The following is a 22,036-nucleotide window of genomic DNA, read 5'->3' as shown; positions in this document are numbered from 1 at the left end:
CAAATGAAGGCTTTAAAAGACAAAACACCCTTGGGACCACCCATCCTGAGGACCCAGGAAACTATGATGGAGGGGGAGGGATTATCAAAGTAGACCTATAATTACAAGGAAGAGTGTTAATTTTTTTAAGGATTTATTTATTTTATTTTAGAGGTAGAGAGTGAGCACGAATGTTGTGGGTGAGCAGGGGAGGGGCAGAGGGAGAGAGTCTCAAGCAGACTCCCTGTTGAGTATGGAGTCACACACGGGGCTCAATCCCCCGACCCTGAGATCATGACCTGAGCCAAAACCAAGAGTCAGATGCTCAACCAACTGAGCCACCCAAGCACCCCAGGAGGAGTGTTTAATTAAATCATAGCAAGGACAGCCCATAGAAGTATCACAAGACAGAGAATGTACTTGTGCGGAGATTCAAAAGATTAGGACAGGTTTCTGCGAAAAAACATCTCTCTGCTGTAGACTGGCTGCTCCCCGTGCGGATAACGGAGCAAACACAAGAACGCTGGCAGTTACAGAGATGCTCTGGGCATGTGCTCTTAGGGGCAGCAGCCTGGGCTGCTTACAGCACTGCTTGATGAGTGACTCCTTCCTGCTCTCTCCATCACCAAATCGACTTTCTATGTCCCAAGATCCTTCCTGACTCCCGGAAGCTTGCTCGTGAAACTCAAGAACCAGTGGAGCTCCTTTCTCTCTGTTTTGTGCCAATCTCTCCATCCTTTCCTGGAGTGGAGAGTCCTGGAAAGCCAGCTGGATTTGGGAGAGGACAAAAGATAAAAGGGGATGCTGGACCCTGGGACACCAAAACTAGTGATGGTTAGCATTTACAGACTGTTAGCCCACCATGCCCCCTAGAGAGGGAACCCGGGGAACAGAGAACAGGGCCAAGCCCTATGGCTGACAGGTGTTCTCTGGTATCTCTAGGAGGCCAACTTCAGCCAGAGGGAAACCCTGAACAAAAGGCACCTTATGCATGTTTGCAGTCCTAGTGTCTAACACAGTGCCGGAGGTGCTCGGTGAATGCATGTGTGGAAGAAAGGAGACGGCAGAGGGCAGGAGATGGGGCCAAGGAGCCCCGAGGGAAGAGGAGAGGTGGGTGCGGGTGTGTACTGCCTTAGCTGCTGTGCCCATGTCCTCTATTCTTCAGACCACCTCTCCAACCTTCTTTGATGGCTCAGCCATCAGTAACGATTTATTTATTTATTTATTTTTAGAAGAATTTATTTATTTATTTGTCAGAGAGAGAGAGAGTGCGCACAAGCAGGCAGAGAGGCAGGCAGAGGCGGAGAGAGAAGCAGGCTCCCTGCCAAGCAAGGAGCGCGATGTGGGACTCAATCCTAGGACCCTGGGATCATGACCTGAGCCAAAGGCAGCGGCTTAACCCACCTCATGAGCCACCCAGGCATCCCAGTAACGATTTTTTAAAAAAGAGTTGAGCATCAAGCCCCATTTGTATATTTATGTATTTATGTCAGCCAATCCCCACCAATGTATTTCTCTACTATATGCCCATACTTCCAAAAAGGTCATCAAATTGGGGTATGCAGGCCGCTAGGGGTTGGAAATCTATTTCTTGTTCTACAGTCACCATGTGTTCTCTGTCCTAAAATTTGCTCTGTCCAAGACTGAACGTGCTTCACTGAAGCTCTCCCGCCTAACAGAAGAAAGCCACCCATGTCTCACTCTATCTTGGGCACAGGGTCTCACCCAGAAATGACTGGGAATGTGGCTTTGGGAAAGCTCCTTTGATGACTAAAATCAAGGCACGTATGTGCTCAGAACCTAGTGTTTTCCCATCCTTTCCATATTTCTGCAGGGGTGAAGCATTGGGAGGGAGGCATCACAGCCTATGTGTAGGTGTTCTGAATTCAGATACCAGGGACAGTGGCAACATGGGAGGGATGGCAATTCTCGTTTGGTAGCCTGTCTTCTTTCATAAAACACATAGACATAAAATTCATCACTGTTGATGGAGTGTCCCTGGAGAGTAAAGCAAGCGAACATTGGTAAGAGATCCTAAAGTTGAAAATAGATTTTTTAAAGTGTTGTCTAAATATTAGCAATTTTTTCAGCTAATCTCCATACTTGTCCTCAGGATGAAACATAACTTAGGGCAGCCAGAATCATATTAATTTATGATACTCTTCTCAGTATAATTACACTGTTTTCTGGGGCTACTCAATATTGCAGATGCTTTAAGTAAAATAAAAACCCAGAGATGAAATTTTAACATGGTTTCTTTCAGATTCAATATATGTTCTTCTATGAGGTTGTTGAAACCTGCTTACCTAGTCATACGAAATACTGATTCCAACCAGAGTCAGTCCTCATCTTGTTTTTCTTTTAAAATGTTTTATATTTTCTCCTTCCCACTTCCAAAATTATACGTGCCAGGAAGTTTCAAAAATTCACACATACACACATTTACCAAAGGAATGCCATACATTTTATCATAATCCTTGCTTCACAGAGAACTTCCATTCTTAGCTATGTTACACTGCATTATTAAAAATTAATTAAAGAGAAACAAAGATTAACTTATCTTGTTTTGTAACAAGATAAATGGTTATAAAATGGATACATTAATTCTTCCCATTTTATCTTAACTGTCTTTGATCATTCTTACCAGATCTATTCTGTAATTTATTTCTAAGGAGTTTTAGAAAACAATACCCTTTGCATTACATAATAAGAAGTTTATGTAGTTGGGGGCACCTGGGTGGCTCCGGAGGTTAAGCATCGGCCTTCGGCTCAGATCAGGAGCTCAGGGTCCTAGGATCGAGTCCTGCATCAGGCTTCTTGCTCAGCAGGAAATCTGCTTCTCTCTCTGCCCCTCGCTGCTGCTCTCCTACTCTCTCTCTCAGATAAATAAAACCTTTTTAAAATATAAGTAAATCAGGAGCCCCTGCCTGAAGGGGTAGTAGAGATCATGAATCACGTTTTGATATGTTTTGGTAAAGCATTTTGGGTGCTTTTCCCAGAAACTGAGAAGGGGAGTGAATTCCGTGACTGGATAACAGATCCTTTCGTACATGCCATGTTTTCTTTGCAACCGCCTGGAAGAAAGACTGAACACAAGCTACCACTGATAATCGCTTTTGCTAATGGGTCATTGTGTGATCTTTGGTATATGACACAAAAGGACTTAGAAGACTTGAGTGACATTTTCGTTACTAACTTCTTTCTTGTCCCATTTATGTGAAGAAGAGTTCTCAGCCCAAACACCTGTAGAAATGACAGATAAGAAATAGGATTGATGAGGCAACCCTCCCTCGTTCTATCAATGTCATCATCATCCACAGACAGACGATGTCAGGGGAGACGTGCCTGTCTGCTCTGTTCTACCAAAACTTCAGGAGCTCCTAACGTGTGCCCAGCTTGAAGACCTCTGGAGCCGCTTCCAATGCTGAAGGCTGTGATTCTAGGGTCGGACCCCTGACTGATCAGGGCCACTGCATCGGCCAGCGCCCAGCCAGGACATCAGACACCACTCCAAGCACTTGCAACAGAGACTTAATGCAGGTCTGAGAAGCTGCCACAGAGCAGGAGGCAGCTTGGAGATTCACAGCAATGGGAAGTCCCTGTCTCCCCTGGTGTGGGTGGACAAAGGGAGGTTTGAGACCCCGGGCCTGTCACTCTGTGGGAGCTGGAGCCATGTTTGTCCTGAGCAGTGAGCACCAGAGCCACAGTGGCTATGCGGCTGCTAACCCAAGCATGGAGGCCGAAATGCAGGGAGAAATACTCCTGCTTCCTCCATTTCTCGCCTCTGTTTTCTCACCAGAGCTGCTCATTAACCTAACCCGGCTGACACAGTGGCCTGGAGAGGGCAAGCAATGGATCAGATGTACCATTATTATCCTCTTGAACATATGGGGAAACTGAGGCAGAGAGCGGGAGGTGACACGCCAGTGTCTGAATAGCTGGTATGTTTGGCAGAGTAAGGATTCCACAAGATGTTCATATCCTAATCTCTGTAACCTGTGAGTATGGTAGGTTACAGGGTAAGGGGGACTAAGGTCACAGATGGAATTACGGGTACTAATCAATTGACTTAAAGATAGGGAGATTAGGTTAGATTATCTGGGTGGGCCTCATGTGATTGCCCAGAGTCCTTAAAAGTGAAAGAAGAAGGGGGTACCTGGGTGGCTCAGTTGGTAGAGTGTCCTATTCTGGATTTCAGCTCAGATCATGATCTCAGGGTCTTGGGATCAAGCCCCGCCTGGGGCTCCAGGCTCAGCGTGGAGTCTGTTTGTCCCTCTCCCTCCACTCCTCCTATCCCACCCTGCTCTCACTCTCTCAATAAATTAATTTTTAAAAAGTGAAAGAGGGAGGCAGAAGTGGAGTCAGAGAGAGATGTGAGGACAGAAGCAAAGCCAATGTTGCTAGCTTTAAGATGGAGAAGGGCTACAAGCCAGGGACTGTAGGTTCAAGAATGAAGCTAGAAAAACCAAGAGTATGGATTCTTCCTAGAGTTTTCAGAAAAGGCTACATTAAATTTGTGGTCATTTCTTACAGCAGCACTAGAAAACCAAGACAGCAATAAGTGATGGAGTCTAGATTCAGACCCGAAAGTTCTGATGCCCAAATCTGTGGCTCTCTTCCCTATCCGGTTAAGTTGCTTCTACTCTAATCCCTCCCTGAGCCTCTGTTGGGAGTAATATGTCTGTTTTTCACTTCTTCACCATATGGTGTCTCCAGTCTCCATCTCTAGCAGCTCTCACCTCAGGGCCTTTGCACTGGCTGTTCCCTCTGCCTGGAAAGTTTTTCCTCTAGATATCTGAATAGCTTTCTCTCTAGTTCCTTGAGTCTTTGTTCAGATATCATCTATTTAAAGTCAGAAGCACCTACCACATTGCTGCACAATCTCTATTCTTCCTCCCTACTTAATTTTTCCCAAAGCATTTATCATCACGTAGCATGCTTATTAACTTGTTTATTATAAAAGTCATTAGGAAAAAGATTTCTGTCTGTTCGCCGCAGTATCCTCAGACCCTGGAGGAGAGCCTGGCACATGGTGTGCTCAGAAGTTATTTGCTGAATGAATTGTGAGATGGGATGATGAGGTAGGAAATAGGTAGTGATGGGAAGAGAGGTGAGATGATGAAACATGACAGAGTCAAAGCAGCAAGACTTGACCACTGAGCTGGCTGGGGCTGGGAGAGGGGGAAGGGGAGGCTTCTGGCTTAGGTCTCTGAATGGTGTCATTAGCCAGGATAGAACATAGGAAGGGTGAGCAGGTCCTAGAGGAAGATGTTAAGTTTGGTTTGGGATAACTTGTAGGGCATCAATGCATGTGTGTGTTTGTGGGTGTACAGAGATAAAGAGAGGGGAATAGATATACACACATACTCAAATACAAGTAAAAATATAAATACATATGCAACTATATATAGTGTGAAATTCAATATTGTGTTTAAAAACCTGGATATTCTAAACACAGCCTAGTCTATTTATAAAATATTACTTCTACGTGTAAGCAAGACAAAAGTAACTAATATGACTCTTCACAATTTTCTGAGGGATTTAGCCATTCCAAATGACCTTCCCAGGTCCACCCTTTTTTTTCTAGGGCAAAAGGATATTCCCTGATTAGGCCCAGTTCTTCTGCCCCTTTTCTGCGAGAAATCCATGAAACTGGTAAACCATAGCTAAAACTAAGGAGAGTAGAGAAGTTTAGTTCATCTACATAATAAGTAGCTAAGAGGAAGCAGGAAGGAGATGGAAAGGTTGTTTGGAGAACTTGGTGCTTGGGGAGGTTGGAAGCTGCAAAAGTAGGGGTTGCAAAGCTGGCTGTCAATGGGGTGGAGAGTATTGACAGGGCCAGTGACAGGGAGAAAAGAGACAAATGTGTTTGTTGTGCATTCAGGCCCTTCTCAATGCAGGTCCTTCTGAATTTTGGTTTTCTTCCATATTGATTATCAGTCTGTGTTTGTTTGAATGTGACACCACCTCAGGAACTCTCCACTTCTTCAGGTATCCACAGTTGGCTTAGACATTCCATCCAGCTCTGGCATTTCTCTCAGCATTCATGAGGGAGAACTGTCCTGCCCCCCACGTGTCATACCATTTCATGTCTCATGTAAACACCACATTTGCTAGTGGAGGTCAAAAGCGTCAAGACTTTCTATAACAGTATTTTATTTTATTTAGATTTTATTTATTTGACAGAGAGAGATCACAAGTAGGCAGAGAGGCAGGCAGAGAGAGAGAGGAAGGGAAGCAGGCTCCCTGCTGAGCAGACAGCCGACATGGGGCTCAATCCCAGGACCCTGGTATCATGACCTGAGCTGAAGGCAGAGGCTTAACCCACTGAGCCACCTAGGCACCCCTATAACAGTATTTTAATGATGATGAAAAAGAAGAGTAATTTCCCATATTTTGTACCTGTTGGATACAAATGAATTAGTGAAATATTCTAATTTAAATTTTAATTAATCTAATTTAATAATTTTAATTTAATTATTTTTAAAATTAATTTTTTAAAAATATTAAATCTTAATTTAATAAATTTTTAATATAATAATTTTGTGAATTAGTGAAATTTTTTCGCATTTCACAACTAAAACCCCTAGATTAATTAGGAGTAGGGAAAACAACAAACAAACAAAAACAAAAATGAATTCATCTCTCCAGTTCAGCAACATGCAGCATTTCGAATACCTGTTATAGAAGTTTCCAGAGGCTAAAGGGATGCTTGCCGTCTTTCTAATGTCCTGGTGAATGTAGTAAGTGATGAATTTTACCAACTAGGCGCAAGATTAGTTTTTTGAGACAACATCTGGCGTCATCACAAGTCACAAATCAGCAAAGGAAAAAAAGAAAACATCTAGTTAACTCATTAGACGAGGAAATACTCTCAGATGATCACGTTTACTCCAGAGACCAAATAATAGCTTAAATATTGGTCCAAAAGTAATTGTCAACTTTGCAGTTCCAAATCCCATTCCAGTTCTTGGAACAGTAAGTGAAGTTCTCAGTTATGATTTTTGCATATTTTAAATACTTTATACTTTCACAATTGTCTTAGCTCTTTTTTAGTCTAGGTCCTTGTCTATAATTGTTGACAACAGACGAATAACTTCTACTTAATTTTTTTTTCCAAGTGAGATACTCACAAAATTCACATTCTGCTTGTAAGTTATACCGGTACCCCACCGATAGCAGCTCTGGGAGCGCGACTCCCTCAGCGAGGGATTTGGTTCCCGTCGGCTTCCGTAGAGTCTCTCGGCAACTTCCGCTTCTGGCGGTCGCCTCGGCAAATGCACTTCCGGTAGCGGTGGTTCGAGCGGCCGAAGCAAGATGGTGAGTGACTAAGGGTTTCAGCTGGTGGTCGCGGCGCGATAGCGTCGGAGCGGCCCGAGACGAGAGGACGAGGTGGCTGCCCGAGGCACTCGGTCCGCCTGCCCACCGGCCCGTCTTCTCTGGGGACGGAGGCTCCTGGAGACCGTGCTTGGGTCCGCCACGGCCTGGGACGAGAGGGCTCGGCGCGAAGGGTCCCCGGGGCTGTTAGAGCGGCATAGGGCCCCCGGCTTTGCTCCTCTGCCGACCTGGCCCTGCTGACTAGCGCGGGGAGTTTCTCCCGAAGCATCTGGAACGAGTGCTTTGGGAGCCGCTCAGGTGAATGGCCGCGAGACTAGAGGAGAGGGAGGGATTCGTTCCAGCTGCGGAGGGGAGAGCGCAGTCATGGAGGAGAGCTCCGAGTGGGGGCATTTGGAGGAAGCGTTGAAGACTGACGCTTTTATGACAAGTGGAGCTCGGAGGGGACGCTCCTGTGGTGCGTTAAGAATAATAAAAACAGCATTTATTCGTTGGTCCACCAAACAGGTATTCAATGAGCACCTGCAAATTGGGGTGAGGGGGCGCGGCAGGCTCTGCTCTAGACACTGAGCGCACAAGGGGTGAGTGTGACCGGTGGTCTCTGTCTAAATGGAACTTACATTCTAGACAAGGCCGACAGAACACCGAAAAAGAGACATGAATATGACGTGGAGCGGGATAGAGATGGGTGGGATGGCCATTGATGGGAGCGGTGGCTGTTTTACATAGGGTGTCAGCAAAAGTTCCTCTGAGGAGGTGACATTTGAGCAGCAGAGGCCTAAGCAGAATGAGAGAGTAGCCCATGCAAACATCTGAGGGAAACGTGGTCCGGGCGGACGGAAGGAATAGTAAGCGCAAAGGGCCGGAGGTGGGAATGTGTTGAGCCCGTTTCCTGAACACCAGAAACGCCTGAGCACATAGTGAGATAGGTCTCATAAGGACTTTGGGGTACTTTTCCGGCGTTATTATTGAAGTATACCTGACACGCAGCGTTACATTAGTTTCAGGTGGACAACACAGTGACTGGAGTAGGCTGTACTATGCCGTGCTCCCAAGGGTAGCTACCATTTGTCACTCTACAGTGCTGTCGCAGTATTATTGATGATATTCCCTGCACGTGCTGTACCTTTGTACCTTTTATCCCGTGACTTACACATTTTATACCTGGAAGCCTGCACCTTCCACTCCCCTTCACCCGTTTTGCCCATCCTCCACCCCCTTTTGTCTGGTGGCCACCAGTTCTCTGCGTTCATGGGTCTGTTTCTGCTTTTTTTTATGTTTTTGATTCCACCTATAAGTGAAATCATGTATTTATCTTTCTCCGTCTAATTTCAGTTAGCTTAATACCCTCTGTGTCCATTAATGTCGCAAATGGTGAGATCTGTTTTTTTTTTTTTTAAGATTTTATTTATTTATTTATTTGACAGAGAGAGGGAGATCACAAGTAGGCAGAGAGACAGGCAGAGGGAGAGGGAGAAGCAGGCTCCCCACTGAGCAGAGAGCCTGATGCGGAGCTCCATTCCAGGACCGTGAGATCATGACCTGAGCCAAAGGCAGAGCCTTAATCCACTGAGCCATCCAGGTACCCCTGGATTTTTTTTAATGGCTGAGTAATATCCATGTGTTGGATGTGCTGGTGTGCATTTACACACATCTTTATCCTTTCATTGTATCAGTGGGCACTTGGGTTGCTTCCATATCTTGGCTACTGTAAATAGTGCTGCAATAAATGCAAGGGTATTTTCCAGCATTTTCTTATTCTCACAGCAGTCCCTGTAGTAATTATTTTCTTCACTTTACCAAAGAGGACTGAGATACAGTAAGTGACTTTGCTATAACACAAACCCTGTTAGTGTTTTCTAGAGGACATGTAGTAGAGAAACACACAGATATTGGGGGTCTATTACACCTGAGTGTTTCCCAACGACATCTCTGACAAGCTCTGTGGTAATAGGCAAGTCACTTAACATTTCTGGGCCTTGGTTTCCTTATCCATAAACTAGAGGTAATGATAGTACCAACATCATGGTGTCTCTAAGAGTTAAATGAGATGATACTCTGAGAAGGTACACTGTTTACCATATAGTAAGGCCTTATAATGGGTATATTTCTTATTGGAGACTGAGAAACATCATGTAAAATTCCCCACACTTGAATAAGTTTGGGACCCATTCAGGAAAATGTCCTCCTGTGGGGCCAGACTTGCAGGATCACCAGTGAGGTAGATGAACGTGGGAAGGGTCAGTTGTAGCCAGTTTGGCAAGGACCAGAATGCCACTGTAAAAAGTTTGGTTGTTACACCATAAATGCTAGGGAACAGTTGAAGGTTTTTGAGCAGAATGAAAGGAACAGCTCTTTGTTTTAGAAGGTAACAGCTGTATTGGTGAGGAGAGAAACTGTTGTGGGAATCTCCATTGGGAGGCTGGCTAGAGTACTGGATAGAAACAGATGGCGGGGGGTGCCTGGGTGGCTCAGTGGGTTAAAGCCTCTGCCTTCGGCTCGGGTCATGATCCCAGGGTTCTGGGATCAAGCCCCACATTGGGCTCTCTGCTCAGCAGGGAGCCTGCTTCCTTGTCTCTCTCTCTCTGCCTACCTTTCTGCCTACTTGTGATCTGTCAAATAAATAAAATCTTTAAAAAAAAAAACAACAGAGATGGGATCAATAAGAGAGTGACGAACTAAACCAGATAGGTTTCAGAACCCAGATTTTGTAACCAGATTGATAATTAAAATCCTGACCCTAACATTTCTTTTTCACCAATAATATTGTATTACTAGTAGTTACTTTGAGTCATGCAAATGGGGAGTGGTTGTGTGCATTACCTCATTTTCAGTAACAGGAGCTAGTATCATCCCCACTTTCCACTTAAGGGCACCAAGGCTCAGGGAGGTGACCTGACTTACCTGAGGTCACATAGCCTATTAGTGCTGGAGTCAGAATTGAAACCTGGATGCATCTAATTCCATAGCCCATGTTCTTAGGCTTGTTTCAGTTCCTCATCTAGAAAATGGGAATAATGAACCTACCTTGGACGATGGTTTGAAATTAATGAGATAGTGAAGGAGAATGTCTGGTATAGACTTAATCACATAGTAAGAAACCCACAAACATTAGCTGCCCTGGCCAACAGCATATTTCTTTAGGAGGTAGAAGTAAGTGTTAAAGGCCTATTATTTGGGCTGCCTATTGCAGTATAACTAATTCTGTTAACCAAAATTTCTTAGAGCCCTTAAATAACTTCAGAATAAAGCACAAAATTTTAAGAGTCCTGCATGCAGGGAAATACATTTGACCCTAACTCTTTTAGGTAACCATGATGTATTTAGAGGCGTTTATTTAGAAATAGTTTGAGGGGAGAGGGTCCTTCTATTCAAGTAAGTTCATTATTACTTAAAATGCCATTATTTTTGAGATACTGTTCTGTGTTAAGCATTGCCCTGTAACTGAGTGGTCTGTTTTAAAGTCCAGAATCCCATGAGCTTATTAATACACTGTATTCTCGATACCTTAAAGTGATTCAGCTTTTCAGGTTGGCAAGAAAGACCTGCCCAAGAGCCCCAGGCTCTAGAGATGGGAGGTATATAAGTTGGTACTGAAAGGAAAATCTCCTGGGTCTCGGTGTGATCTTAGTAAGGAGTAAGTGATTGATAAATGATTGTTGACTAGGTAAAATGATTTAACTCTGATGGCCTAATTTCATGAAATATACTCAGTTGAGTAGTTTTATAATAAAGAATGTAAGCTCTCTATTTTCCCCTCAGAAAGGGGCAGTCTTAGAATCCCAGCCTCATCGTGACACAGAAGTTACATCAGTTTCTTAATAGAATTGTCCTTGTGTAAGATGCAGTCAGTTGCAAGGTGCAACTAACAGCTTTTCAGGAAAAAAAAAGAAATTCTACCATGCTAATGTATGTGTTGACTACAGGGGTACACCTTAAGTTCAGAAATGTTAAAATGAGGGGCAAGTCTTGGTGTCTTAGAATCACAGGAAAATAAAAAGGATGTTCTTTTGAAGTGATCATGTTCTGAATGTATACTTCTGATTTCTTTTTTCAGGGTCAGAGTCAGAGTGGTGGTCATGGCCCTGGAGGTGGCAAGAAGGATGACAAGGTAAATAAGCCAGATAGATCTGTGATACAGGTAGATCATGACATATCCTTGATCTCAGCTGAGAAGTTCTTTGGGGATTCATGACTTTGAAAATGCAAAATAAGTGATTCAGTAGTTATTACCTGCCTGGCCTACAGATTCAGTGCCCTCTTCCATGTTTTAGAGAAGATTACTGACCTGTCAAGTAAGTAGTTATGAATTAATGGTTTTTAAATGTATACTATAACATTACAGAGTTTAAATTACCTGTAGTTTTAGTGTTGAATATCTTCAGATGTGAAGAATTGTCTCAAATTATTTCAGCCCAAACTTCTGGCATATAATTCTGAATTCTGACCTTTAGTCCTTATTGAATAACCCATCACTGTATATTATCAAAAGAAAGATCAATTATGTTCACCAATTAAAATTGCATGAATGTAATATCTAGTTTTTTTTAAAGATTTTAGTTACTTGAGGGAGAGAGCAGGGGGAGGGGCAGAGGAGGAGAGAGAGAGAGAGAAACACTCCCCACTGAGCACGGAGCCCGATGTGGGGCTCTGTCTCATGATCCTGAGCCAAAACCAAGAGTCAGATGCTTAACTGACTGAGCCACCCAATTAACTTTATTTTTAAAAGGACAGTTTTTAATAGCATTCTGAAAGATAAGGAAAATTACAGCCACTAGAAATACATGATGGTACAACAGAAAGAAGTTTGTGTTTTGATATGATTTGTGTGGTTTTTGTTTTTCCTATTGTTCTAAAAATTCAAGGACAAGAAAAAGAAATATGAACCTCCTGTACCAACTCGGGTGGGGAAAAAGAAGAAGAAAACAAAGGGACCAGATGCTGCCAGCAAGCTGCCACTTGGTAATGACCTAGTCCCTCCTTGCTGTCTCTTGATTCATTGGGAACCGTCTGTGTGTATGTAGTTTAGGGGTCTGAATGTGGAGGCAGGAAATGGAGCTGAAGCTCTAGTTCTTATGTTTGGCAGAGTTGTGTACAAACAGTATACAGCTGTGTCTCACTTTAAGAAATTCCACTAATTTCCTTTAATGTAGCTCCTCTAATATATGAAAAGTGTAGTTTTGGGTTAGAAAACTCAGGTCGAGCTTGAATAACTTAGAAACACGTTTTGTTCTTGAAGAAATGGAATGCCAGCGTGTTGGAATTCACATCTTGTGATGCATGAACAAACTGTTTCAGTGACGGTACTGAACATAGACTAAGCTTCAGACCAGGTGACCTGACGCAGGCCACCTCTCCAATCTCAGCCCCTACTGTTCTCCTTGCTTCTTGTTCACACAGCCCTGCCTTGTGTTCTTTGACTCCTATGCACATTAGGACTTTTTTTTTTTTTTTTTGGAGAGAGCGCACTCATGTGCTTGGGTGGGGATGTGGAAGCAGGGTGGGGAGGGGCAGAGGGACAGAGAGAAAGAGAATCAGACAGGCTCCATGCCCATTGCAGAGCCTAATGTGGGGCTTGGTCTCATGACCCTGAGATGACCTGAGCCAAAATCAAGAGTTGGATGCCAGAGCAATTAAGCCACCCCAGGTAACCTACACATTAGGACTTTTGTCCTTTGCTTAAAAATATTCTTCCCTTGGGGCACCTGGGTGGTTCATTCGGTTAAGCATCCAACTCTTGATTTCAGGTCAGGTCATGATCTCAGGGTCATGGGATCAAGCCCCATGTTGGGCTCTGTGCTCAGCAGGGAATCTATTTCCTCTCTCTTTCCCTCTGCCCTTCTCCTCCCTCTTCCCCCTCCCCTATGCTCTCGCTCTAAAAATAAATAAATCTTTAAAAAAATGTTCTTCCCCCAGTCTTTCCCAAGGCTGGCGGCTTCTTACACTGCAGTTCACATACCTCCCCTACTCCCATCTAAACAAGTCTCTTCTTGCTTAGATGAAATAATTTTTAGAATATTGCTTGGTTATGGGATTGGGAGGGAGACAAACCATAAGTGACTCTTAATCTCACAAAACAAACTGAGGATTGCTGTGGGGAGGGAGGGTTGGGAGAGGGGAAGTGGGGTTATTGGACATTGGGGAGGGTATGTGCTATGGTGAGTGCTGTGAAGTGTGTAAACCTGGCGATTCACAGACCTGTACCCCTGGGGATAAAAATATATTATATGTTTATAAAAAATTAAAAATAATTTTAAAAAAAGAATATTGCTTGGTTAAGAATGAAGGGAGCTAGACAATGAAAAACATGCCATTAGTCTACCATAATGAATCAGTATGGTATTGGTAAAGAACAGATCATCAGATGGCCAGAAGAACATAGGAGTCCAAAAACAGTCAAGTTACATGGATAATGACTATATGGTAAAGGTGACTGAGTTCTGTGGGGAGAGGGTGAGTTGTTTAACAGAAATGGCTGGCATCTTTATTTGCTGTTGAGAGAAAATGAAATTAGACCCCTCGCTTTTTGCCAGATGGATTATAGATACGAAAATAAGTACATAAATGAAAAATCAGAAATATATTTAACCTTAGGGAAGGAGAGACATCTAGAAGAAAACCAGAAACCACAAAAGAAAAAATTGACATTTTTGTCTATATATGCTAAAATCCTATGTAGCATGAGACTTTAAACCAAAAGAAACAAAAGAATATGGAAAAAATGCTTGCCACATATGTTAATATCACTAATATTTCACAGTTCTCCAGGGCCGGGGGGGATTCCTCAGCTTGCCTGCAGCAGTGTATTCTGACTGGACAGCACTTTTACCTATTTTTATAAACACAGATGAGGAATAAAAAACCAAAGTAAATGATCTTTGAGTTCGTTCTTTTTTTCTTTTTGAGTTCACATAGCAGGTGTCATTCAGACCTCATCCCTTGTTTTTACCTGCTTGCTTACAACTGCCAAAATCCCTTTTCCTTTAGCATCTAGGCATCTGCTTACTTAGGGTCACCAGACCTTGAATTTTTCAGTCTGTTCAACTAAAGTAAGCTTATTTTAAGTCTTAACATTTTTTCCTTAAGAATGAATTAATTGCTAACTTCAAGCTCCAAATAGAATAAAACTTTCTTTGTAATTACAGTGACACCTCATACTCAGTGCCGGTTAAAATTACTGAAGTTAGAGAGAATTAAAGACTATCTTCTCATGGAGGAAGAATTCATTAGAAATCAGGAACAAATGAAGCCTTTAGAAGAAAAGCAAGAGGTAATTCAGAAATTACTATAACTTTTGTTTTCTAAATTAACAGTTTTTGGTACTAACTAGAATTGAGTGAATAAATAAAATTCAAGTAGTTGACCCATTCAGACTGGCTGCCTTTTAAAAGCATCACCTGCGTTGTAAATGTAGTAAAATTTGGTAACTAGTAAAACTATCAGCCTTGTCTGCTTTTTAGGTCTAATCTGCTTTTCCTTCATGGCATATTCTTACACAGGAGGAAAGGTCTAAGGTGGATGACCTGAGGGGGACCCCAATGTCAGTGGGAACCTTGGAAGAGATCATTGATGACAATCACGCCATCGTGTCTACATCTGTGGGCTCCGAACACTATGTCAGCATTCTTTCCTTTGTAGACAAGGATCTGCTGGAACCGGGCTGCTCCGTCCTGCTCAACCACAAGGCAAGTTGATGGTCTCTAAGCCCCTAGGAGTGCTTTCTCCTTCCTCTCAGATCTGTCCATTGGTGCGGCTCTGTGGTTGGCGTTGCGTTGCTAGAGTGGATTATGTGAACCTCACGTTTCTGCGTTAACTTAATGTTCTCTCTCAGGTGCATGCCGTCATAGGGGTGCTTATGGATGACACAGATCCCTTGGTCACAGTGATGAAGGTAGAAAAGGCGCCCCAGGAAACCTATGCTGACATTGGGGGGTTGGACAACCAAATCCAGGAAATTAAGGTAAGTCTAAGAGTCAGCTCTGGGTTTCTAGATTTCGGTTTCTTACTTCTACCTCATTTAGGGTACTTAGAGTTATTGTGCATGTTTTGTTTTTTCCTTAGTGATCAAACCAGTAACTGACTCAGAGCCAGTCGTGGAGTATTTTACTTGTTAATCCTGAGTTAGTTAATAGAAGCAACAAGTTGTATGATTGTTCCTGCAGCAGCTGCAGCTTCATCGTTCTTACATGCAATGTTCCCTTGTTATCTGGGTGGATATCTAATGTTTCCGTTTGTGTTGACTTCAGCCTTGGCTGTCTGGAAACCTCCAGTGATGTGTGGGGTAGTGCGAGTGGGGTGAAGGGAAGTGGTCATTCAGGTTGGCTGGGAGCCAGCCATCTCATCTGCAGGTGCTTCATCTGCAGGGGGGTCGTGCAGAGCTGTCACCGGTCACAACCGGTGACCTCGGAGACGGCTGGGAAGTAGCCATTATGTCCATTGGTATAACAGCAATCAGAAAATCTTGTCTCTGGTTTAATTGAAAACAGTGTATTTTCACTTTAAGTTCCTTTTGCTCTGGTAGAGCTTAAATGTTGCTTCAGGTTGATTTCTATGAGAAAGTGAGAGGGAAACTGGGTGCAGTAGGAAAGGGAACTCAGCGAGGACAGATGTCGTCTTCCATCTATCCCTGCTGCTAGACAAAGTCAGGCACACTGTCTCTAACAAGACTAAGTGACATTTTAGCTTACTGTTGAAAGTGAAATATATCCAGAATGCCAATTCGTGGATCTGATCATTTCAGTGAGAAAACATTTCATTTTTACCAAGTATTTGTTTTCTGTAGGAATCGGTGGAGCTTCCTCTCACTCATCCTGAGTATTACGAAGAGATGGGTATAAAGCCCCCGAAGGGGGTCATTCTCTATGGTCCACCTGGCACAGGTATGTATGCTCTGTGTTTGACACTTTCTGGGCACTCAGCTAATCTCTTGAGTTGTAGCATTAGTTTGCTATAATTATTTAATTTTTGAGTAAGGATGCCACAACTCCTTAGTTTAAAACAAGGTTTTCTAAACATTTTGTACATTTTCTGAGTAAATATGGAAATATATGTATTACATAAAAGTATATTTATCTGTATAGTTGATGCTAAAAAACTCAATTACCTTAGACTTAAAATTGTAGACCTAACAGATTTAATGTATTAAAAACAGTAGGAATTGCAACAAAAATAAGCACAGTAGGGAAACCCTCCCGCTCCAAAATGCCTGCTTAGTGTGAATGCATTTAGTTTCTTAGAACTCCTCTCTCCACTCAAATATATTAGATTTATGTGCTATAAAACATAAAACTTTAAAGTATTCACAAGAGTAATGTGAATCTATTAAAAAGTTCATAAGGGGCACCTGGGTGGCTCAGTGGGTTAAAGCCTCTGCCTTCGGCTCAGGTCATGATCCCAGGGTCCTGGGATTGAGCCCAGCATCGGGTTCTCTGCTCAGCAGGGAGCCTGCTTCCCCCCTCTCTGCCTGCCTCTCTGCCTGCTTGTGATCTCTGTCCGTCAAATAAATAAAATCTTTTAAAAAAAAAATTTATAAAACAAAATAAACTGGGATGCTTAACCTTGACTGTACCCTGGAATCACCCTGGAGCTTTGAAAAATACTGATGGTCCCATCCCTGAAAATTCTGATCTGATCTGTTCATCTGGAGTGTGGCCAGGTATCAGAGCCATGGTGGGAAACTACAGATTTAAAAGCTGTTCTATGCTGTTCAGATTGGGTTCACTCTCTGGTCCACTGTACTGAGTGAAGAGAATATTGGATGAATAGATGCATATACAGATACATATTTGGTTCACTGTGCACCTAGCTGACCTGAGTAAGTTGTACAATCCAGGACTTAGCAGTTCACTGCTGTGGAAGTTGCAGAGGAAGCACAGTTCTTTGAAGGGGTCACTGAGGGCTGCCCACAGTAGAGGCACCGGGAGACAACTGAGCTCAGAGGCATGGAGCTGTTGCAGTTCATCATCTTACAGCACAGGCAATTCAGAGAGGCGGGTGACTAGCCTGGGGTCGCGGGAGCCCTGAGAGTTGAGCAGGTAGCGAGGCTGGAGCTGGAAGGCAGGCCGCCTGACCAGCAGCTGTGGGCCGCCTTCGGTGCACGTGCACTGCCAGGGGCCGACATGAGGGGCTGGGCTGGAGCACAGAGTGGCAGGTCGTCAGGAGGTCAAGAGCCTGGCTTGGTTATCCCACTGGCCACCGAAGGGACCCAGTAGCTGGCCGAGGCTGCCTCTGGAGGGTCAGAGGCCATCTGCTTAGGTGGTCCTTTTTGTCTTCCATTCACCATCCTTCACTGGTACTCTCAGGGAGAAGTGCATGCTTCTAAGCCCTCACATCTGCCCCTCCGCCTATCTGGCCAAAAAGACATCATTGCCATGTCTTATTCTCAAGCTTGGTGCCTTGCCCCCCTTCCCACTTGAACTAAGTCTGTGCCACTCACCAGCAGCCTCCCCCTGCCCCCCTGCAGGCCTGAGCTTGGTCCTTTACTAGCTGCTCGTGTCCTAACGCCACTGCTTGGCCCTGTGCCCATGTTCTTACCATCAAAGGGGCCAAGGTCTTCCAGCCCTAAAGTTCAAAGGGTGGCTGCCACAGATGTTTTTTACCTGAAATAGAAATACCAAGGAACGGGACACTTGGGTGGCTCAGTCGGTTAAGCCACTGCCTTTGACTCAGGTCATGATCCCAGGGTCCTGGGATCAAGTCCCGAGTTGGGCTTCTAGCTCGGCAGGGAGCCTGCTTCTCTCTCAGCCTCTGCCTGCTTGTACGCGCACTCGCTCTCTGACAAGTAAATAAAACCTTTAAAAAAAAAAAATAAATATCAAGGAGTGGAGAATTGGAAATGTTTGAGATTGTCCCTGAGAGGAATGATCCTCACAAGGGTATACCAGAGACTGAGAAGTCTCTAGAGCTTTCAGCAGTTCTCTGTCATGGGCTTCACCGGGAGCTGGTCCTGTCTCAGCTGAGCCCTGGGCAGGCCCACCCAGCACAGCCCCAGGGATTGCAGGCCTGGTGCTCCAGGTCAGGTTCCTTAGGTCAGATCTAGGGTTTGCAGGCTGTTTCTCATCACGAATAGTTTCACAGGAGTTGAGTTTGGATCTCTAACCCTGGTTGCATGAGTTCGGTTAATAATCTATGCACCTTTGAATAACCCAGTAAAATGTACTTTCTGACATTGTAATGAAGAATTAGGAAGATAGTTAAAAATAATCAAAACGTTATTTAGGTTTTTCTCAATTTCCTCTTACCTGCCTTGGAGAGCAGAATGTTAAGACCCCGGAATGGGGGCATACCTCTTAGGGATCTGCTCATTTCTTTTTTTTTTTTCCTTTTAAAGATTTTATTTATTTATTTGAGAGAGAGAGATCACAGGTAGGCAGAGAGGCAGGCAGGCCCCCTGCTGAGCAGAGAGCCCGATGGGGGACTCGATTCCAGGACTCGGGGATCATGACCTGAGCCGAAGACAGAGGTTTAACCCACTGAGCCACCCCGGTGCCCTGGGATCTGCCCATTTCTGATGCCCATTTAAGTGACAGAGTTTTTAAGTTAAAATAGCACTTAAGGGGGTTTTTTCCTTTCTCTTTTTCTTTTTAAATCTAAAATAGGTAAAACCTTATTAGCCAAAGCAGTAGCAAACCAAACCTCAGCCACTTTCTTGAGAGTGGTTGGCTCGGAACTTATTCAGAAGTACCTAGGTGACGGGCCCAAACTCGTTCGGGAATTGTTTCGAGTTGCGGAAGAACACGCACCATCCATCGTGTTTATTGATGAAATTGATGCCATTGGAACAAAAAGGTACATTTCTCTTTTTGTGTTGAGCGGAGATAAAAACCCCAGAGCTCTTCTCTGAGAACGATCATTGAGTACCCCCTGGATGGCCTGCCCGTGGGTTTGCTACAGTTCCTACCGTCCCATGGTACTCTGGATGCTTTAGGCTCTGCTCTCCCAGGTGCCAGGTAACAATCACAAAGGAGTTGTGACTGCCTGGAGATTAGTCCGGGGCAGTGTCTCAAGCATTTGCTCGGAGCCAGGCATCATCTGGACTTTAGGCACACAGCCACTGTATGCAAGCCTCTGCCCTTGAGGAGCTCCCGGTGGGGTTGGCAGCTCAGATAGCAAACAGGGAGACTGAATTGATATCTCAGGCATGAAAACTTCTACAATTTAAACAACATGATAGGAGGGTGTGATTTTGTAGCTAGAATGGAGGGTGTCTAAGTTATCCTTCAGCAGATCAGTTAGGTTTTCATTCCTTCTCTTCTTTTTCAAAGATACGACTCAAATTCTGGTGGTGAGAGAGAAATTCAGCGAACAATGCTGGAGCTGCTGAACCAGTTGGATGGATTTGATTCGAGGGGTGACGTGAAAGTTATCATGGCCACAAACCGAATAGAGACTTTGGATCCAGCTCTTATCAGACCAGGTCAGTTTGCTTTTTCTACCAGGGACAGCTGTCGTGTCTATGTGTGACTGTGTTTAAGTGCATGGGCAGGGGATTTAAGAACGATGTGTATCAGGGCACCTGGGTGGCTCAGTGGTTTGAGCCTCTGCCTTCAGCTCAGGTCATGGTCTCAGGGTCCTGGGATCAGGCCCTGCATCAGGCTCTCTGCTCAGCGGGGAGCCTGCTTCTCCCTCCCACCCCACCCCGCCTTTTGCCTGCCTCTCTGCCTATTTGTGATCTCTCTGTCAAATAAATAAATAAAACCTTAAAAAAAATAATATGTATCAAGGCAAACACGTGACTGAAATGCAGAGTAACTTACTAAAGACCTCGTCCTCTGAGGTCGTGGTTAAGGACGTGGTGCAGTGGGTGTATCCCTTCTAATTCTAATCTTAAATTGTGATCCTTTCTTTCCCATAATGGATATTCTTCTTTCTGAAGGAATAATTCATATGTTAACTCAGGTTCATTTTTTTACATTCAGATCGCACCCGTGGCTAATTTGTTTATGCTTTCATAATGTTTTTAACACAGTCTGTCCTATTCCACTACGTAGGCCATTCAGGAGCCATTCCTTTATTTCTAAGGGTACCACAGTAGAGTGGATCTCTTTCAGATTGGATGAATTGAAATGCTGACATTTACAAACTACAAGAGGGATGTTCACCTGGACCCCCCCCCCCCCCAGGGTGCTGTCTGACTGAAACAGCGTGAGTGAGGACGTGGGCTCAGACTCTTCCTGAGCCAGAGCCGAATCTGGAGGCTGCGCAGCGCTGTGACTAGAAACCTTTTCTAACCACAGGTCGCATCGACAGGAAGATTGAGTTCCCCCTGCCCGACGAAAAGACTAAGAAGCGCATCTTTCAAATCCACACAAGCAGGATGACTCTGGCTGATGATGTGACCCTGGACGACTTGATCATGGCTAAAGATGACCTCTCGGGTGCTGATATCAAGGTGAGAACCTGGGCTGGGTCGTACCTCTCAGTTTCATGGGGCGGGGGTGGGGGGAGGCTGGCAGCGCCAGATCTGGGTCCAGTCTGCTCTTTAGGTGAGGACCTGGGTTTTTGTCAGGTGTAAGTGCCAGGGCAAGACGGCACATGTGGGGCCTTTTCACGCTGCTGCCTGCACTGAGCTGTGTATCCTTGGTCTCTGTAGAACTAGGTTAGTGTCTGTGTTGGTGAATAAAAAGCTCTTTTTAAAATTGAAATTATTTTAAAATTTTGTACCAACTTTGTATTTTGAAAAATTTGAAGTCTTCAGAGAAGTTGCAACAATAGTAAGTACTAGTATACCCATCACCTTGATTTATCCAATGTTACCATTTTACTGCTACGCTTTATCTTTTGTTCACAAATACACTTTATTTTCTGCTGAACCATCTGAAATATCCTGAGGGCCATAATCAGATAAAAACTTCAACGCCAGGATTGTGTTTCTATCACATCATGTTGAATGGGTTTTTGTTTTGCTTTTGGCAAGTGATGACTAAGGAAATACATGTATCATAGTAAATGCTGTCCTGAGACAGCTAGCCAGAATCCATGATACGTGTTCTCTTCTGACTGGGTACATGAACTGAATGGATGCTCTGTTGCCGCTAGTGTCCTGGTGTAATTGCATCTGGTGCCCAGGAAGGAATGTGGCTCCTGTAATGAGTGGAGCAGAGAACTTCCCCACCGGGCCATCCTGCTGGTTAGAACCCGAGCCAGGCCTCCTCCTCAAAGCCACCTCAGATCCTGAGAAAGTAATTAGAATGCGTAAAACATTGAAATGATCTACTCTTTCCCCAAACAGTTCAAGCACTTTCTTTAGTCTGAGGGTCTTATACCTGATTTCAGAGTAGCTCCCGAATGGATAGAGCACAAGTGAAAGTATTTCCCTTTCTGAACATACTGTTCGTTCTTACAGGCGATCTGTACAGAAGCTGGTCTCATGGCCTTGAGAGAACGCAGAATGAAAGTGACAAATGAAGACTTCAAGAAATCTAAAGAAAATGTTCTTTATAAAAAACAAGAAGGCACCCCTGAGGGACTATATCTCTAGCAGACCACAGCTGCCTTCAAGGAAGTGGTCAGGGTTGTTCCGACCCCTTGAAGGGACGAGGTTGGGGAAGTTGCCCAGAGGAACCCATGTTCCAGTTGATCTTTCTTATTAGCAAAACGTCCTTGTGTACTTTTCTGAGCGTGTAGGATGCCCCCCAGGCTGCCTTCACCTGTTGGTCCCGTGCAGTGCTCTGCCTCCAATAAAGCGTGTTCCTTCTCACACTTGTTTCTGGAGCATCCACAC

At 44.2% G+C, this 22,036-nt stretch overlaps 1 protein-coding gene and 2 long non-coding RNA genes across 3 annotated transcripts; 1 reads left to right on the top strand and 2 right to left on the bottom strand.

The window, feature by feature from the left end:
• Positions 1-2,849: 2,849 nt before the first annotated feature.
• Positions 2,850-7,175, bottom strand: LOC123944714. Its single transcript, XR_006818840.1, has 3 exons — positions 7,113-7,175; positions 6,658-6,775; positions 2,850-3,222 (listed from the first exon to the last, which is right to left on the bottom strand). It is a non-coding gene; the product is annotated as an uncharacterized LOC123944714 (long non-coding RNA).
• A 69-nt stretch (positions 7,176-7,244) lies between these two features.
• On the top strand, positions 7,245-22,012 carry PSMC1 (proteasome 26S subunit, ATPase 1). The gene is made up of 11 exons (XM_046008411.1): positions 7,245-7,299; positions 11,372-11,425; positions 12,180-12,276; positions 14,460-14,584; positions 14,814-14,999; positions 15,146-15,274; positions 16,097-16,193; positions 18,912-19,101; positions 19,578-19,729; positions 20,550-20,704; positions 21,659-22,012. The coding sequence occupies exons 1-11, from the start codon at positions 7,297-7,299 to the stop codon at positions 21,791-21,793; spliced, it is 1,323 nt and encodes a 440-aa protein (XP_045864367.1). The 5' UTR covers positions 7,245-7,296; the 3' UTR covers positions 21,794-22,012.
• On the bottom strand, positions 21,092-21,714 carry LOC123943913. The gene is made up of 2 exons (XR_006818702.1): positions 21,579-21,714; positions 21,092-21,486 (listed from the first exon to the last, which is right to left on the bottom strand). It is a non-coding gene; the product is annotated as an uncharacterized LOC123943913 (long non-coding RNA).
• Positions 22,013-22,036: the final 24 nt, after the last annotated feature.

Source organism: Meles meles, chromosome 6 (assembly GCF_922984935.1).
Source record: "Meles meles chromosome 6, mMelMel3.1 paternal haplotype, whole genome shotgun sequence".
NCBI classification, from domain to species: domain Eukaryota; kingdom Metazoa; phylum Chordata; class Mammalia; order Carnivora; family Mustelidae; genus Meles; species Meles meles.
Note: the sequence above shows the minus strand (reverse complement) of the source record. Positions and strands in the feature narration are given on the sequence as shown.

What these genes read in the sequence shown, in the direction of transcription:
- PSMC1 (XM_046008411.1), top strand. An exon ending in GTGGCAAGAAGGATGACAAG is followed by an intron (nt 11,426 to 12,179) that starts GTAAATAAGCCA and finishes TAAAAATTCAAG; the next exon opens with GACAAGAAAAAGAAATATGA. An exon ending in CCGTCCTGCTCAACCACAAG is followed by an intron (nt 15,000 to 15,145) that starts GCAAGTTGATGG and finishes GTTCTCTCTCAG; the next exon opens with GTGCATGCCGTCATAGGGGT.